The sequence below is a fragment of the Microtus ochrogaster genome, chromosome 22 (assembly GCF_000317375.1).
Source record: "Microtus ochrogaster isolate Prairie Vole_2 chromosome 22, MicOch1.0, whole genome shotgun sequence".
Taxonomy (NCBI): domain Eukaryota; kingdom Metazoa; phylum Chordata; class Mammalia; order Rodentia; family Cricetidae; genus Microtus; species Microtus ochrogaster.
The window spans coordinates 15350690-15369381 of record NC_022023.1 but is presented as its reverse complement, the minus strand read 5'-3'; the positions used below and the strand labels follow the sequence as shown (position 1 = coordinate 15369381).

At 48.2% G+C, this 18692-nt stretch overlaps 1 protein-coding gene across 1 annotated transcript in view; it reads left to right on the top strand.

The window, feature by feature from the left end:
- Window positions 1-18692, top strand: part of Abhd2 (abhydrolase domain containing 2) — a 90548-nt gene that overhangs the window by 19928 nt on the left and 51928 nt on the right. The window contains exons 2-3 of the mRNA XM_005357731.3: window positions 2822-2920; window positions 5111-5310. Coding sequence (XP_005357788.1) covers window positions 5117-5310 — 194 coding nt within the window. The 5' untranslated portion in view covers window positions 2822-2920; window positions 5111-5116. The remainder of the gene's footprint in view (window positions 1-2821; window positions 2921-5110; window positions 5311-18692) is intronic.

Sequence of the window (18692 nt, the reverse complement as noted above, 5' to 3'; positions counted from 1 at the left end):
GGTCTACAGAGCTAGTTCCAGGACAGGCTCCAAAGCCACAGAGAAACCCTGTCTCGAAAAACCAAAAAAAAAAATAATAATAATAATAAAGATAGCTGTAGGAGGGCACTGTCTGTCGATGAAAGTCCCCTCTAGAGAGTCCTGCACATCTGTAAAGCAGTTCTGTGCCAGAAAGGCCCTCCTTCCATTGCACACATGCCGTGCACCTGCGGGGTCAGAAGGCTCGGCTAGCTCTTTCCACTTCGCGACCCACTGATCTGGCTGGGTTTCTCTTTCTCCTCTGGTGGGCAGAAAACCCAGAGTTGATCTAGCTGGACTTACATACATAGTCGTTGTGTTTGTCGCTGTGTTTATTTTCCCTGTACAGGATTTTAGCTTTTTTCATTTGTTAGTTGCTGTCTTGAAGCCAGCTAGCATGAATGCATTCATGAATTCCTTCCTTCCCTGAAGGAAGTGATGGACCCAATGCCTTGCACTTTTTAGAAGTGTCGTGCCACTGAGTTCCGCCCCTAGCCCTCAAGCTTTCTCTCTAGTAATAAAATAGTTAAAGTCATTGTGAATTTTGAAAATAATTGAAAACACTCTTATGAGTAGCAATGGAAGCATCTTACACCTGGCAATTGATGCTTCTAGCATCCCAGAGATGTGGGTATATACTATTTCCTTATGTGTCATTGGAAATTGTATTGTGGAAGCATCTAGAAATAACAGTGGTGTAAACTATCCTTTCACATGGAAGAAATCCTGAGTCAGATGACCGAAGTCTGAAGTGGTGGCTCCACTAAATCACCTTCTAGGCTGCTGGTTTTAATAGGCTTATAGAGTTACTCCAAGGTTATTTCATGGCCCAAGATGCCTGTTGGAATTGCAGCCATATTGTCTGCATTTCAGGGAGGCAGGAAGGGAAGAGGGCAAATGGCTGATTGCCTTTTATGGAGTTTTCTTACAACCAGATCATTTAAAATTGGCCAGGATTTAGTCAGTTGAACTCACCTAGCTGCAAGGGAGCCGGGAGCATGTCAGTTTACTCAACAAGACACAATCCCAGGTAAAAGGGCTTTGTCAAAGTTACCTCAAGTGTTTATGGGAAGTCTAGGCTTTAATTGATGTATGGTAAAGTAAACCAAACACATCCTATAAGCTTTGACTTTGTTTACTTTTCGAAACTTTGCTATGATTTTATCATTTGTGCATACACTTGATATTTTTAAATATTCAGCCAGTGCAGAAGAGACTTTTGATAGTTTTTCCCCCCAAGGATTACATGTTCTGGAAGATAATTATAGGGATGATTCAAGTATCAGAAGTGATTAAATCGGGCTGGGGTGATGGGGTTGTCATCAAAGGCTTCCCAGACATGTCACAGAACGCCTTGTCTGGAGGGACAGCTGCTCTTCTGCCTCATTCACTTTTGCCATGGCAGCCTCTGTTTTACCAAATCTTCTGGTTTGATTTTTTTTTTTGCTTGTTTAGTTTTTGTTGTTGTTTTTTTAGAAAAAAAACAGAAGTATAGATTTTTGCTTGCAATTTGATGTTTGACAATTAATAAACATTTTTTTTCTCTAAAATGCCGGGCAAAGCCAGGCATGGTGACTCACGTCTATAATCCCAGTACATAAAAGGTTGAATGAAGCAGGAGGACTGCCAAGAGTTCAAGGCCAGCTTGAGCTATAGAGTGCGACACTCACCGCTGCTGCTTTGCAAAGGCAGGCAAAGATAACACCAGGCCGTGGGCCGGAAGCTTAGATCTTCTTTTGTTGTTGTTTTTGGTTTTTTGAGACAGGATTTCTCTGTAGCTTTGGAACCTGGCAGCTTAGCTCTTGAGCCTGGGCTGTGTCTTGTTTTCCTCCTGCAGCTGAGCCTTTGGGCCTGCTGGGCCCAGGTGGCCTGTGATGTGGCTGGGGACCTTGCTCCACAGTTCCTGCCTCACCGTACCCTGGCCCCTGTGGCTAATTTGTCTTGGAATATGAAGAGCTCTACAAATGTCAAGGAGAACAGGGTCGCTGTGATGGCTAGCGAGCCTCTCCTTCACTCGCCTTTCATTTTCTCTAGCAGTTTTAGTCTGGCGAATCAGAAACTACTGGGGCTCAGGTCCCAGCGCTGCCTGCATACCTGTGACTTGGGACCAGCCTCCAGTGTCTTCTGTGCTTAGTACCCTTCCTTTCCTTGTTCACTTCTCTCGGTGGCTTTCAGGTAGCACTGTATTTAGCTACCGCTTTTCTTTGTATCTTGGAACCCTATCCTTACGCTTTTTCCTTCCCGTGGCTCCCATTTTCCCCTCCATCACTACATGTCTGGAGAGAAGGCGTGACTCGCTGTGCTGTCTCGCTCTAAAGCCTGAGTTACGTCATCTGTCACAGCGATGGCACCTGTCCGCGAGCACTGTTCAGGATCGTGTTGTGGGATGAAGAGGAAAAGTAGGCTTGAGTTTGCTGTAGTCAGAAGGAACATGGAGGAAACCTGCCTACAGAGCCAGCGAGAGCTCTGGCGCTTGGTGAGGTCACAAAGCCTTCCCACGGCCAGTTTGTGAGAACGTTCAAGAGCATTGCAGACATGTTAATTAAAGAAACTGCCCTTTCCCCTAAAGACTTTAAGTGCAGAGCAAAGAAAAGTAGACTGCTTATGTTTCAATTAAAATGGGTTATTGGCCAGGCATGGTGGCACATACCCGTAATACCAGCCCTTGGGAAGTCCTGGCAATGGGGGTGACATGAATTCAAGGCCAGTCGGTGCGGTGTGTCGGCCACCCGTCTCCAAACAGCACAAAAGGAAGGGTACTGTCTTGTTCTCACAAGCCTAACCTACATCTGCTTCTCTTCAGCTTTTAGGTTAATTTGAATATAAGATCAGATCTGACTGGCCTAAGTGTTCAACTCTTCAAGGAATATCCACATTCTCCGTGAGAGGAATAACAACATAGGTATGTACCGTTAAGACACGTCTCTGTTCCTTTTCGCCTCCCCGTGAATTATAGTAAACAGTGCACGCTTGTGGAAAGGCAAGGATCCTTCGATGACTTTCTAGACTTGACCAACAAGGAGAACAAGGAGCCATGGCCAGCTTCTGTTCTCACTCGAGGACAAAGAAACAAACCATATTTCTATTTCCCCAGTACATCAAAGAAATTTGGAATTTCTGGTAGATTTTTCATTTCTGCTTTTGTTGTAAGATAGGGTTTCAGGACTGAACATGGTCACACATGCTTTTAATCCCAGCACTTGGGAAACAGAGGCGGGTGGATCTCTGAGTTTCGAGGCGGTCTACAAAGTGAGTTCGAGGGCTACACAGAGAAACCCAATATTGAAAAAAAACAATTCCAAAACAAAACAACAACAAAAAAAACCCCAAATCTTAAAATTGTATCCGGGATATTCTCTTTTTATTATGTATTATTGTTGAGATGGGGGTCTCGTCCCATGCTGGCCTTGAATGTGGCTGTGTAGTAGAGAGTAATCCTAGCTTTTTAAGCTTTTTTCTTGAAGCATTTATTTTATGTGTGAGTGTGGATGGGCTCTTGCCTTAGCGTGTGTGTGGAAGTCAGGAACCATCGGTCATTTTTCCCCTTCCACCACGCGCGTTCTGGGGATCAAACTATGGTCATCAACCTTGGCAGCAAGTGTGTTTGCCCACTGAACCATCTTGCCATTCCTCCCGGAATGTGTTGGAACCTCTTTTTCTTTTGTGTCTTGATGACAGAAGGCTACTTAAGAGGCTGTGACCTGTGATCTGTTTCTCACCAATTGAAGAAGCCCTTGCCAGAGATTTCCCAAAGTGTTTTTTGGCTCTGTGTTTGTATCACTTTGATTTTAGAGAAGTCTCCAAGGCCCCCCTGGGTCTCAGGAGTCTTCAATCTATTGTACACATTTTGGAGATTTTTTTTTTCACCCTACCCATTAAGTTTCCGTCATTGGCTACCAGAGTTCTCTTAACTGTTTTTAACAGTGGCTACTTGAAATCATTCCAGGGAAAGCAGTTAACATAGTTACCAGGGCTATGAGAATTACATTTTCTTTTCTTGTTAGTTTTGTGCTAGCCATCCCCCCAAACCCGCCCCATTTCATTGTGAGACAGGGTGTCATATGGCTTGGGCTGGCCTTGAACTCCTGATCCTTGTACACCCCCCCCCCCCAGTTCTAGGATTACAGGTGTGCATCACCATGCCTGGCTAGTTACCCTAAACCTCAGGGCCACACACGGCTGATGTTCTCTTATTCTGTAGAGCAGCAAGGAAGATTAGATTTTGTTGTTGATGTTCAGTTTCATGTGTTTGAAGCGGTGTATGCATGCTTTGTATGTAAGGGAATTCTTACCTCAGAAGGTGAAATATTAAGACACCTTGTGGGAAATTAGATATGCATGTGTATTTTCTGTATTGCAACCTTAAATTTTGGTCTAGCGGTTGAATTTGGTCTGACATTGATCCAGTTTTGGACCGATCACTGCCTTCAGGTACCTCCTGGAGGGGAAAAAGATGTTTTAGTTGACTAGCTCCATTTCACGTTGCCTGAAAGTCTCAGGAGCCAGGACCACCGTGACCTGGGCCAAGACTCAGTAGAATTCTGGAGCCAGGAACTCAGTGGAGAAAAATGATTGAGCTAGGCTGGGGCGGCTTGCTTTCAGTCCGCCCTGAAAATAGAGAATGGAGCCAGCACGCGGTACAGCTTTACCTGGCGGCACCCACAGTCCCGTGCTGCTGTTCAAGGCTGGAAGCGTCACTTGACACACCTGGTGCTCCAGGTGTCATTAAGTCCACAGAGAGTAGAGTGACTTCCCCACAGACATCAAAGAACGACCCCAATGCACCTTACCGTCCCCGCTCTCAGGAAGACTCTGACTGTTCATTTTCCAATTTGTTCATCTTGGAACTGCTTCTGAGATTACAGGAAGAACATAGTGCCCCCCTCAGTCAACACTCAGCTGTTTCTGTGGTTAGGGGTGTTGGCTGGGCGTCGGGGTTGTCAGGTGATAATGATGGGTGGGGGTCAGTGGACACCCTGTGGGCATGTGTGAAGCGCATCCGGAGTGGGGTCACGCCTCTGCCGTGAGGTGGGCTCCACCCTCCTTGCCCTGGCCGTGTTTGTGAGCCCAGATCTGTGCCTTTGCTTTCTAGAGCAAGATGAATGCCATGCTGGAGACCCCCGAGCTCCCCGCCGTGTTTGACGGGGTGAAGCTGGCTGCCGTAGCTGCTGTTCTCTACGTCATCGTACGGTGTTTGAACCTGAAGAGTCCCACTGCCCCTCCTGACCTCTACTTCCAGGACTCTGGGCTCTCACGCTTCCTGCTCAAATCCTGTCCTCTTCTGACCAAAGAGTGAGTCCACTGCCCCGCCGGTTCCTACCTGCTGTTCTGTTTGGCTTTGTGTGATGTTCAAAGAATCTTTCCAGCCGAAGGATGTTGTTTATTGGGAGTGGGCTTGCTTGGCTTGCGTGACATCCTGGGTTCTAGGCTCAACACCACAAAGCAAGCAAGTAAACAATGGATCTCGTATTGTACCTGTAGAGCGTGGATGGAAAATGGCCTTGTTGGTGTTAGAAACAGTCTCGGTAGTCAGCTAGTGTTTAGGTAATGAATGGTGGGAGAAAGGCTCGTATCTTTGTTGCTTAGAAACATCCTGTCCTTCACAGCATGGTGTCATCATCATCTATGACAAGGACTTTTCAGAAAACATTAGACATTTTTAGGTAGATATGAAACCTTGGGTAATATTTTAATTCTTGCCACTCTAAGGACAGAGAAGCCATCCCCACAGGGGCCTTGTCGTGGGATCCTCTTAACCCCTGGACATTAAAAATTGTCTGGAGCACTGGCCAAAAGAACACACTTGAGTGCTTCCTCTGAGCCCTTGCATTTTGGAAGGGGGCGGCATGCCTCCGAGAGAGGAAACCATGGTCGTGGGATGAATGGAAGCTGGGATCAATCGGGATTCACAACTCATCTCCAAGAGATGCAGTGTCAAGTTTCCCACTGATGTCTTCAGATTAACGGGGTCTTATTTGGGGGCTCAACCAAGCCAGAAGCAGAAGAGTTCCATGTCTCCCTTTTTAGTCTGACCAACTCCCTCCCTCCCTTTGCACATCCCACAGCTTGCTCCATTCATCCCCTCCGCTCCTGTGCCTCAAGGCTGTGCTGTGGCCGTGCAGAGAGGTATCCTTAGCACATGCCTGGCAGGTTTCTAAAACTTGATGGACAGGGAGAAGCTCCTTCCTCCACCCTCTTCCGGGGAGTTGGTGACTGAGTGTATGTTTGACTCCGAGGAGTAGACACAGGGCAACAGGCATCTGAGAGTTCTTGCCTTGTGCTATCTTGTCATTTGGTTGATTTTCAGAGGCTAGTAGTCATGGCGGGGGAGCTCCATGTGGCCCTTGGGTGTTTGGGAGGGTCTCCAGTGCAGTGTCTGAGAGCCAGGACTATGCTGCTGTGGCTCTAATGTCGAGAGATGTTGCTTGATGCTCGTTGGAGGATGTGCACACAACACTAATTTCCTAATTGTGTTTGAAACTGCCTGTGTGAGGAACTGTCCATCACAGTAGCCCACACCCCGGAGCCATATAGGATATGGTATTCTTATTACACGATATTTGCTGTTAAAATCTTTTCTGTCAAGGGAATGCATAGTACCTGTGTATTGAAAATTGTCCAGCATTTTACCTTGTATTTTCAATGTTTCTCCTATATTTCCCTTGGATACCTCACTAATCTACACTAGCTAGTAACATTTACAATGGCTTTCAGATTCCCTGGAACCACCAAACCCAGTTCCTCATCTTCTCGTTTGCAGAGAGCTTTTGAAAACCAAATTTATGCCAGGTGGTGGCACATGCCTTTAATCCTGAGACCAGCCTGGTCTACAGAGTGAGTTCCAGGACAGCCAGGGCAGTCTTAAAGAAACAAACAAACACACATAACAACAACAAAAACAAACGAACAAATAAAAAAATCCAAATGCATTGCCGAATTTTCATGTTCTCCCCAAACGCCTGACTGGAAGCAACTTAGGGAGACGAGGTTTTATTGAGCCCCTAGTTTGAGAGGGTGCAGTCCATCTTGGTGAGGAAGGCATGGGGGTGGGAACAGCTTGAGGCTTGCTGGAGCAGTAGCGTGAGGTGGCTGGTGTCTGCAGTCGGGAAGCAAGAGCCACTCCGATGGCCCTAAGCCTGCCATCTAAACCTCATGTCCAAGAGGTTCCACTGCCTGTCAGAACAGTGCTACTATGTGGAAAGCCCGTGGGGGGACTCCTCCCTTTCAAAACCATAACACCCAAGTGCTTAAAACTCTGTAAGTTTATATGCAGACAAGTGTAAAATTTGTACTAAGGATTTTAAGGGAGGATCAATGGGAACACCGCTTTTGCTCAGGCTCTGGAAAAATACTATCAATTTTTTATTCTGTACCGCTTGTTCAAAGTGAGAATAAAAGCTGCTTACAGCAGGACTTACCTCTCTTTCTTACTTACCTTTGAAGATGAACCCAGAAACATTAAGTTCTATAGTCTTCCTTTGTATTCTTCATTTCCTGGCTTGTATTCCTACATGAGCCTGTGGTGTTGACCTGGGTACTGCTACTGAGATAGATGGCCGACTCTCACTTCCGGGGTGGTCGAGTGCCCCCTCCGTCCTTATGGGTCATCAACCTGAGCCAGTGGCATCCACACAATGTCCCCAGTCACTGACCAGGCTCCAGGCTTTCTTCCAACGCGGCCTAGACTCGGAGGCTGCTGAGGCCCAGGCTAAAGGCAGAGCTCATGTTTGCTTAGGACTTAGGGGCAGCTTGAAAAGATGGGCGTGAAAGACAAATTCTCCAGGAAGCATCTGCTTCCAAGAGCTTTCCCTTGGTCACAGAGCCAGCTCGCCCCGAGCAAGGTTGGGATATTATTTAAGCAGTGGCATTCCAAGCACACAAGCCCCCTCTAATGCGAATGGGACAGAAGGATTCTGTCCCCTGCTAGGTTTTTGTTTTTACCCATTGTCTTATTTCTGGTTAGAGTCTGGTACGTGTTCGTGTGGTGCCAGCAAACTGTCCCCACACCCTCCCTTTGGTGCCCATCCCTCTGTTTCACATTTAACAGCCCTCGGATACTTTCTGCCACCAGATCCTTTGTTTGTTTGTTCCTAGACAAGGTCTTACTATGTAGCCCTGGCTGTCCTGGTAGTCTCTTGTAGACCAGGCTGGCCTCGACCTCACAGAGATCTGCCTGCCTCTGCCTCCTGCATGCTGGGATTAAAGGCGTGTGCCACTGTGCTCAGCTAATCCTCTTAATGGCTCATTTTTCCTGTCATTTTAAGGATTGGGAAGCTGGGCGTGGCAGTGAGGGTACCTAAGACAGACTACAGTGTCTAACGTGGGTTCCCTTCTTGTTCCTGGGCAGAGATGGACAAGGAGTGTGTGATCTCAGGGTACAGGGGAAAGCACAGACCGGCAAGAGGCTAGCCCACAGGAGGGCTGTTAGCAGGGTTTCCCCCACCAGGTGGCCTTCAGTTCCTGCACGTCTGTCTCTCTGGTGGAAGCCATTGTCCTGTAATGCCTTTCTCGGAGTCACATTTCCGGAATGGCTTCACTTGTGTTTGAAGCTGAGGGTAGGAAATGGCTATTGTGGGTAAAAACTTCTCCTGGGACTTTGAAGTTTTTTCCCTGGGAGGAAGCTGTCTCCAGGCTCCCCAAACACTCGCCTCTGCTGGAAGGTTCAGGTCGCTGATTGACGGTGAGTCGCCCAGTAGCCCAACTCAGGCTGGCAGCTGCTTATTATGACTTCCTTACAAAACCAGACTGAGCCTCTTGCTGTGCCCAGAGAGGAAACAAGATGAACGGTGACTATTCAAAGTAAAGGAAAGAGAGCTTTTTCCTCTTCTTAGCATTAAAGTCAGCTTTTAAGTCTGATTTTAAAATAATTGACCCAAAGGCACATCGCCAATGAGTTCTGTGATGTCTGGGGACGGCTACTTTGGTGGGATGCTGTACTTCCTGTTCACTTAGCAACACATCAATGTTTACCTAGCGATTCAAGAAGTGTTTGCTTTTGGTGAAACAAGCAGACCAAAGCTCAGTTAGGAGCAATGAGGAGTCTCGGGGTGGTGATACAAGTCTGCATTTTCTTCAGAATAGAAAAATTAATGCATATTCATCCATTTTAAAATGTAGAAAGTAAAGCACATTTTAAAAAACTTATAATTCCTTTAATCAGAAGTAATATACCACTGCTGTTTGAGTGAGCATCTGTGGGGTCTTCTGTATGAAATCAGGATGGTATGATTTCTGATCCCCCCCCCCGCTTCTGTGTGTGTGTGTGTGTGTGTGTGTGTGTGTGTGTGTGTGTGTGTGTGTGGTTTGCTCCTCAGCACTAACCTCCTGTGGTTGGTCCTGGCATCCCTGCTCTTGGTCCTCCTCCGGGAATGAAAATAGAAGTTATACACTGGAGAAGGGAGGAGGGCTCGTTGTGTCTAGAGGGGAGTGGATAAGTTAGGGAAGGTGTCATGGAATTTGACGCAGTTTAGGATTTTGACTACCAGAACAAAGAAAGAAGCTAAGCAGGGGTAGGGAGGCCTTCTGCTGCCTGTCTGTCTGTCTGTCTTCTCTGACCCTTGCTGTGAACAAGCAGGCACTGTCTCTCTCCAGTACTCTAGGAGTAATCATTTGCATACAGTAAAGTACACAGACCTTAAGTCTACGGTGCAGGGCCTACGTGCTCAGCTGTATAACCACTCCCAAGCTGCCTCCCTGCCTGTGACCCACCCACATGTCATAATAGGACGTGAGCTGTCTTCCTCAAGCAGGTCAGCCCTCAAGCCTCCTTCAGGGTGGCCCCAAACTTGTTTGTCCCTTCCCATCGCTCAGACATTCTCTCATAGCCCAGGAAGGGCCTGCCCACAGGACTGTTGTCCTCTGGGTACTCCAAATCTCCTTTAGTTTTCACCAGAATACCCTTGGGGTGGATGTCTTGAGGGGGATGTGTGTGTGTGTGTGTGTGTGTGTGTGTGTGTGTGTGTGTGTGTGATGTGTACATGTGTATGTGTGCGAGGTAGATGTTCATGTGTGTGAGGGAGATGTTCGTGTGTGTGTGTGTGATATTGTGTGTTCATATGATGTGTGTATGTGTGTGTTCAAGTACACATGTGTGTATGTGCATATGAATACCAGATATCAATGTTGGGTGTCTTCTTTGGTCGTTCTCTACCTTTATGTCTTGAGACAGGGCCTCTTTTTTTTTATTGATTTTTATTGAGCTCTACATCTTTCTCTGCCCCCCCTTCCTGCCTCTCCCCTCCCATTCAAGGTCCCCATGCTCCCAATTTACTCAGGAGATCTGAGACAGGGCCTCTTGCTGAACCTGGATTCACCAATCCAGCAAGGCTGGTTGGCCAGTGGTCCCTTGAGGCCACTTGTTTGTCTTTCTCCCCACACCCCCGGTGCTGAGTTACGCCTGCCTCCGTGCCTTGGCTTTTATGCGGGTTTGGAGATCCAAACTGAAGTCCTTGTACGAGCATGGCAGGCCATTCACTCACTGACCATCCCCCCAGCCACTGAAATAACTCTGCCATCAAAACCTTAGGCCGCATCAGACGCTGAGAAAACCTTTCCTATTTACCCCTCCCTTCTCCAGCGTACACTTCTCTTTCCATCTGATGCCTCTCATCGGCTTCTGTGAGAGTTTCTGTCACTTTCCACTTCACCACTGGAGTACACATACCCCAGACCAAGAGCCACATGCTTGGCAGAACGGAGCAGGGCTACTGGTGCTCCCAAGCCTCGAGGATGGCATCCTTCTGTCTCTTAGTCTCCATAGGCAAGTGTAGGTGAGAGATACTCAAATTTTGGCAAATGCCATCTGTGCCAACCAAGAGAAACCAAGAAACCACACTGGCCCCTGCTTGCTCAGTGGCACCCCAGGGAGACAGGTGTCCCTTTAGCACTGACAGCGCTGTTTGTCAAGAACACTCTGTCCTGTCTCTGAGAGATGTGTTTTGTTAAAGGGTTTTTCTAGTCTTATTAGTCGGGGCAACCCCCAGATGCAGAATGGCCGTCCCCAGCCTTTCCCCAGGGCCCCGGCTGAAGTAGCTGCTGGCAGGTGCAGGTTAGAAAGTGAACAGAGGCACCAGGTGGCACTTTCTGTCACCTCCCTCCCCACGGGAAACCAAAGCTGTGCCTTTCCACTCACGAGCAGGCACGTCTGGCTGCCTTGTGCTCTAGCTAGAGGTGAAGGAAGGGACTTCGGGGAAGCATGACGGACTAACGGACAAGCCTGAAATAGAGCTGGTATCTTCATGGGATGTGAAAGACATCTAGACTTCCCTCTCTGTCCGGTGAGGAAAGGCAATGCGACAGAACCAAGCGGTGTTTAAGGCTTCCCCAGAGACAAAAATATCATAATTTTCTCCTGCCACCAGATGCCACCTGGGTCACCCAGAACTGAGTGTTTTTGTTCACAGTGGGTTTGACAACGCCTGAAACTGGACTGTGAGGTCCGCGCCCATTCCGACATCTTGCCAAAACCAACAGTTGGCATCCTGTGCCCTCGTGGCATCTTGGAACACTGCTTCAGGGAAGCTGCTTCAACACTGTCAGGAGAGAGCCGGCAGAAGCCCGGTGGCCCTTGGGTAGACCCTGATGGGTCATGGTGGTTTTCCCATTGCTTCTTTCAGCAGAGTTCAGGCCCGAAGGGTCTCCTGCTGAACCCTTCTCATCCTGACCAGCCCCTAGCTTTAGTTCTTTGCCATAGCCCTTTGGTTGTCCGGCTAGAAACAGAGGCTCCCCCTCATTAGACTCAGGCGTTGGGGTGGAGCGTAAGTCCTTAGAGATGTTTACCTTGGTAGGAATTTCCTGAGGCATTTTTTTGAAGATGGGTTTTGTCGTAACTTCACTGAGGCTGCTCTTCCGCTTCGCCACCGTCCTCAGACCTGGATTACTCACTTCGCAATTATTCCTGGCAAGGCAGGGAACAGCTGCTTTTAGTTGTTCTCTCAAACAATATTGATCACTTGCTTATCTGAGATTTTTGTCTGTGTGTGTATGTGTGTGTGTGTGTCTATGAATGTATGCCATTTGTGTACAGTTACCTACAGAAGCCAAAAGAGGGCACAGGGCCCTTGGAGCTGGAGTTGCAGGTGTTTGAAAGCCCCGAGTGGGTGCTGGGAATTGAACTCGGGTCCTCTGGAAGGGCAGCAGGTGCTGTTCGCCACTGAGCCACCTCCCCAGCCCCTCAGCTCATTCTCTGTCCTGTCACCCAAGCTCTCTTCCTAACAGAAAGATCTATTGTTCTTTTATCCACCACAAATAAAAGCCTGGTTCTACATACTGTGCACACTGTGTTTGTCAGAAATGTGCAGGATAAAGGCACTTCTGCCCTAGTGTGCCAAGGAACTTTTAAACAATGAGACATACCCTGCCAGGAAACCCAACACCGATTCAGGTGGCTCTGGCAGAGCAGTGGAACGCATGGAGTTCTTTTCTCTATCAGAAGAATGGAGAACTTCATATATAAACGTCCACTCTCCTGCAGTTTTCCTCCTGCCTCTGTTTTGTAAGACACTTCCTTTGCACAACAGTGCCAAAGCCTGGACTAGCTTGCCACCTTTATGCCAGCCTGCAAACCCTGGGCTAGCCTGCCTCCCCATGTCAGCCTGCAAACTCTGGGCTAGCCTGTCACCCCCTATGCCAGCATGCAAGTCCTAGGCCAGTCTGCCACCCCTATGCCAGCCTAAAAACCCTAGGCTAGCCTGCCACCCTCATGCCAGCTTGCAAACACTGGGCTAGCCTGCCACCCCCTATGCCAACCTGCAAACCCTGGGCCAGCCCCTCTTAGGTAAAAGTCTGTAGCAAGTACAACTTATTTATAGTGATTCAGAGCTGAAAAGAATTTCATTATCTTGGGTTTAAACTCCTTAATTCCCTCTTGTTCACCCACATTCCAGATGAGATTTAAATCCTTCCGTCCTCTGCTGAACACTAAGCCCATGTCCTTTTCAGAGGCTAAACTAATTGCTGAGAGTCTTCACTTCATTGACCTGATTTTATCCATTCGGAGAGCTGTACAAATATTTCTTGAGACGCTGTAAGAGGATCTGCAGTGTCCCGATGCGCTTGTCACTTAGCTCTTAGACCTTCAGAGCATAATAACCTGGAATTCCTGAAGATGGAACACTCAGATTGTCTGTATCAGGACCAAACGCTGATGCACAGCCCTGACTGAGGCTCCTTCACCTTAAAGTTGCTTGTGCACACAGTTCAAAGAATCCTTATCACAATCATACTGTCAAGGCAAACAAAGCAAAGCCAAAGCTGACCCTGGGATTTTGTCCTTCCTTACAAGGCCAACCAGTTTGCCCAAGGCTGGCAGGTGTTCGGTGATGGGGGACTTTCTTTTTCCTTCCTTTTGAGATGGGTTCACGTCACGTAGCTCTGGCTGGCCTAGAACTCACTGAGTAGCCCAGGCTGGCCTTGAACTCACAGAGATCCACCTGCCTCTGTCTTCTGCGTGCTGGGATTAAAGGTGTGGGCCAGCATGCCCGGTGACGTGGGACTTTCCGTGCTAATACTGAAGAAGTCTCAGATAATCGGGATGGGTTGGCCACACTGTTTCTCGCTGTCTTCTCTGGTCATAAAGTGAGGCTGTTGTTTTTGTGGGAATAACTGAGTGAGTATTTGGAGTTGGTAATTGCTTTGCCAGTGACTAGTTTAAAATTTCCTCTTAGATGTTTGTTCCCCTTCTCTGTCTGTATCCTGGTAGATATTCATCCTAGGAGCAGGCTGACCAGGACAGGAAGGAAGGCGCTGCCATCTTTGAAGCATCTTGCCTTGCTTGACTTGAGCTGGGTACCTGACGTGAGCCTGCCCCGAAGTCACCTGTGCCTGTACCTGAGGTCCAGATAGTAGCTCTTTGTGACAATCTTTTCCTTCTTTCAGGAATTGCCGCAGCCTGAAATATCTAAAGAGGTTCAGAATCTAAGAATTTTCATGATTCCCTCCATTTTATTTAAATAGAGGCTATGTCACTCAAGATAAAACAACCAATTCCAGCTTCCCAAACTCCGCCCTCTCCCACTTGACCCCTCCCCTTGAGGCCCTGTTCCTCAAGCCTGACCACGTCCTTCAGGGCTCTGCTGTGCCTTTAGAAATGCAAAGGAAAAGCTACACAGTGAGTCCTAGCGCTACACAGTGAGTCCTAGCACTTGGTGGGCTGGTAGAGGCAAAAGGATCAGGAGTTCAGGGTCAGCCCCAGCTATGTAGTGAGTTTGAGACCAAGCCACAGCTACAAGAAGAGGGGGACTGTGCCACAGTGATGCCTTTACTCCGTGCCAAACCCAGTGCAGATGGATGGGCAAGAGGGCCTGCTACTGCTTGGGCTCCCGTTGCTAAGTAGTTGCTAAGTTCTCTTTCCGTCTTTCCCAGACGAAGTGCTGGCCTCCATCTTGGAATCCATTCATCTTTAACTTTCCCTCACTCACACTACTTTCCTTAGACTTCATTTGCCAGTCCTGCCTGGGACCACGCCCACTTCTCTGGTCCTTTCCGGTGTGTATTTGCCAGAAAACTGCTTCAGGATGCAGAAGCAGAAACAGACCCGCTTTCTAGGAAGCCTGGAATTGCTAAATATAGCGGGCTTTCATCAGCATCTCATGTTTTATTGATCCATGAATTTAGTAGTTACCAATTTTTATCGCAATCTGTTCTTCGCTGCCTGCCTCTCAGCACCTCTCTCCTCGCTACAGTGGGTAGTGTACACCGTACCACAAACGGTGTGTGTAACTGAGACAGAAATCATAATGTGTTCTTGGGGTAAATAGGTGTGATTTCCAAGTGTCCCGCTAGCAGTCATCCGTGACGAGACTGAGCATGCTCCCTTTTGGCGTTTGTATTTTGTCCGAAACTTCCCCAACTTCTCCCTCTCCCACTTGTCCCTCCCTTGGAGGCCCTGTTCATCAAGCCTGACTGTATTTCTTCAGGGCTCTGCTGTGTCTTCAGAAACGCAAAACAAAAGCTATGTAGGAGTCATGGCACTTGGGAGGTATACAGAGTGCCTGGTTTGGGAGCCTCGTGTCCCCAGCAATGGAAATAGCTTCCCTGTACATAGAGCCTTTGGGGGAACGGCTTTGAGATCAGAATCCAGTGGCGGTGGTGTAACTCCTTAAGGGATGTATTCTCCTGGGCTTGCAGGGAAATCTGTCGCTCCACAGAACCCCAGTAAGTTCATGTTCACCCGTAATTGGATGAGGTAGACCCAGCGACCAGTTACTGCTGGAAGTCCTTTTTGCCACTGAGCCTCTCTATAGAGATCTTCGGCTACCTGAGGTGACGACCTGCCCTGTCACAGGAAGTCATGGAGATGGAAGGGAGGCAGGCTCTTGAGATGCCCTGTCTCCACCCAGATGAAGAGTCTGGTTGAGTGTGCGCCTGACATCAGGCTAGGCTGCTTAACTCCTTGGGCTGCCCAGCTGAAAGTCTGTAATCTGAAACATTTGGGGAACTTCTCTCAAGGTCAGTGACTGATGGAGAGCCATCTATGGGGTTTCCATAGTGGTCTTGGTTTTTCTCGTGTCGAGAAGCACGGAAATGTCCTTCCAGCAAGCCCCTGAGCAGCTGTGTTCAATCACGCAAACCTGAACATACTTTCATGTTTGAAATGAAAGATTTCAATTTGAAATGAAAGACTTTTAAGTCTCTTGTTTATATGTTTGTGTGTGTGTGTTTCTCTGTGTGTGTATGCACACACACAAGCACACACGCCATAGCACCCTTCTAGAGGTCAGAAGACAGGTTGCAGGAGTTGGTTCTCTTCTCCCACCATGTGGGCTCCAGGGGTTGAACTCAGGTGGTCAGACTTGGCAGCAAGCACCTTTACCTCCTGAGCCATCTTGCTAGCCCCAAATCTTTATATTTTTTTCAGTGTGAAATTACCAAGCCATACTTTTGTGGGCTTTTCCTTCCTTGGTTTTGAATAAAGGGAGATATTTTTCTCTAAATATCTAAATAAATAGATAATAAATAATAAATAAGCCTAGTAAGATCAGTAGTATCTATATGGTAATCTACTCTTATGATCTGTTCACTCCACCCACATTCAAGATGCTCCTTTTCCTTATCTTCACCTCGGCCCATCAGAGATCCCCGTATCCCTGGCCTTTCTCTATAGCCAGTTCCTCTCTCCTCTCCCATCTTCTGTCTCACGTCTGACTCTTCCCTAAGGGCAGCAACGTAACAGTAACTCCCTGAGTGAGTCTTTTTCATCTCCAAATGTATTCTTTTCCTTCCTTTTGAAACAAGATTTCACTCTGGAGCCCAGGCTGCCCTGGAACTCACTCTGTAGCACAAACTGGCCTTGAACTTGGGGCAATCCTCCTGCCCCAGCCTCCTGAGCCCTGAACTTGAGCCACCAACTGCCCCACCCCCACCCCAGAGGCTTGAGAACAAAGACCGCCTTAGAGGTCTGTGTTCCACACAGCTGTTCCTCTGCACAGAATCAATTCATGCTGGTGTTTATAGATTTCTGGAAGGAACATAAACTATCCGAATGAGTAATTTCAGTCTGGGATTGAGGGGGGCAGGAGGAACCTTAGTATACCGTATGTTGGATGAAGGGCCGTGTGTGATCTTCAGGGCTGTTGGGCTTCAGATAAGTGGACAGTATGAGGTCAGCGAGGACACCAGCCAGTGAGACCGACCGTGGAAACAGCACTCTTGCAGGAAGCCGGCTTTGTCTTCCAGCAATGCGTTTTACTCAATCAGACTTGTCCTGTGCCTCTAACCAGCATCCAGACTAAGAAGGCAATTGCTTTGCTTTGCTCTGACCCCACGGGCCCTCGTGCCCCTGTTCCCAGTGTCATGGCTAGGCGCTGACAGTAATTTCCAAAGATAAACTTCACCCTGTTTAGTTGGCATCTGCACCTGCCACTTTCTCTGCCCTTTGTCCATTGTGCCCTTTGGTTTTGTTTGTTAATGAGCTTCTGATCACACTCCTCAGGGGTCCACCATTGCTTCCTGGCCAGGTCATATGCAAGGTCTGGTGACAACAGCTGCCTGATTATACCCACTGGTCCCATGTCTGTAGGGGAAGAAAAGGAGGTCAGATCACACGGATTGTCACTTTCCCAGACTCTGGACTCGTTCCACACTGTGGTGGGAAAGGGAAGCATAGGCCTTCAAAGAAGAAGCGGGGGTATCTGTGGACGCTGGAGGAAAGGCTGTAACATCAACACCGTAGAGCAACTGAAAAGAAGTAGACAGCACACGGGCAAGCAAGCTTCTTTCTCAGGGAAAGCTGTCTGGAGGCTTGTCTGCGGAATCGCTGCGCAGAAGCGGGTGTGACCAGGACAGTAGAGCTCAGGGCCACACAATCCAGGATTCCAGATCAGCCTCAGGTGGGGAGGTTTCGAAGGCCAAAAGAAATGCTTTGGATTGCTGGCTGCGGTAGGGTAGGAGGCAGGAAGGGGCAGGAATGAGCCACAGGAAGGCAGTAAGAGAGGTGAGAGGTAAGAACTTGGAGGATCGGAAAAGTCAAAAAGGAGAGCTGTGGAGGTGGCCCCGAAACCCCACAAAGAGCCAGAGAGGAGAAATGGAAGATGCCACTGAGCTTTCAGAATCTGGGAAAGAAAGCAGGGGTGGGGCGGCATAGAAAACCAAGCTAAACTGGGGGAAGGCGTTCCCCAAGACTGAGAAGTGGTGCAGAGGCACCTGGCAAAGGAGGACGTCTCGGAGTTGTGAGGACAGAGGTGAACTCGCCCTGGGGTTCCCGTGAGGCTCACCTTGCAGAATCTCGATTTCCTTATTTGTGAAGCAGAACAGTTGTGGTTGTCTCGTAGGATCGATAAGAGGAGGAAAAGAGAGCAAACATGAAGTGGTCCCAGCATGCCAGCACGTGTGTTAGTAACCACAGCGCCGTTAGGGTGAGCTCTTCATAGGCGTGTTGTTCATCGAGTCAGATGGCAAATGGCATAGCATACTCAAGTCCATGTGAGTCTATCTGAACGGTCAACAAGACCTGTGTGGGTAGCTGGGTAGAGGAGGCCTATTGAATTTCTGGAAGAGGAAATACAAGTAGCAAATGAATAATGTTTAGCCTTGGTAATGGTGGAGCGTCAAAAGAAGATGAAATGGTGTTTGATGCTCAGAGGAAAAAGGACCATCAATATGATATCAATTTGTTGTTTTTATATCTGCGGCACAGTAGCTACACCTAATCCTGTCGCTGCCTTAGCTGCTGGCTGCGCAGTCTCCCCGCACCCCCCTCCCCTCTTGCTGAAACTGCAGCCCAGGAGGGCCTTCGCATCCCACTGCCACCTCAGGTGCCTCCATGGAGGGAGACAAATTTTGTTTTAACCAAAGTCTCTCTCCTCTTATTTTATCAGTAAAGACTCAGGAGCCAGATGCTGGGGTGAAAACCTGCTAGCTCAGAGAGGCTAAGGAAGCAGCCAGCTGACCTTTCTCCTTCTCCAACATTCCAGAAAGAGCTTCTCTTCCACTGTCCTGAACTAAACAGGACTGCCAAACTCAAAGTCCCTCCCTACTACTTCTATAGGTCTCTCTGTCCATCCCCCTGACTCCCTCTTACTCTCTGTCTACTTCCTGTCAACTGGCTGCTTGCTCTGCCTCCTGACCTGTGGTTGATTTTATTTAACTGTTTACAGTAGACAGAAAGCTCTTGGACTAAGGATGTGTTCTAGGGCCACATCACAGCTAGAGGCAGGTTTTCTTTTTTTTTTTTTTTT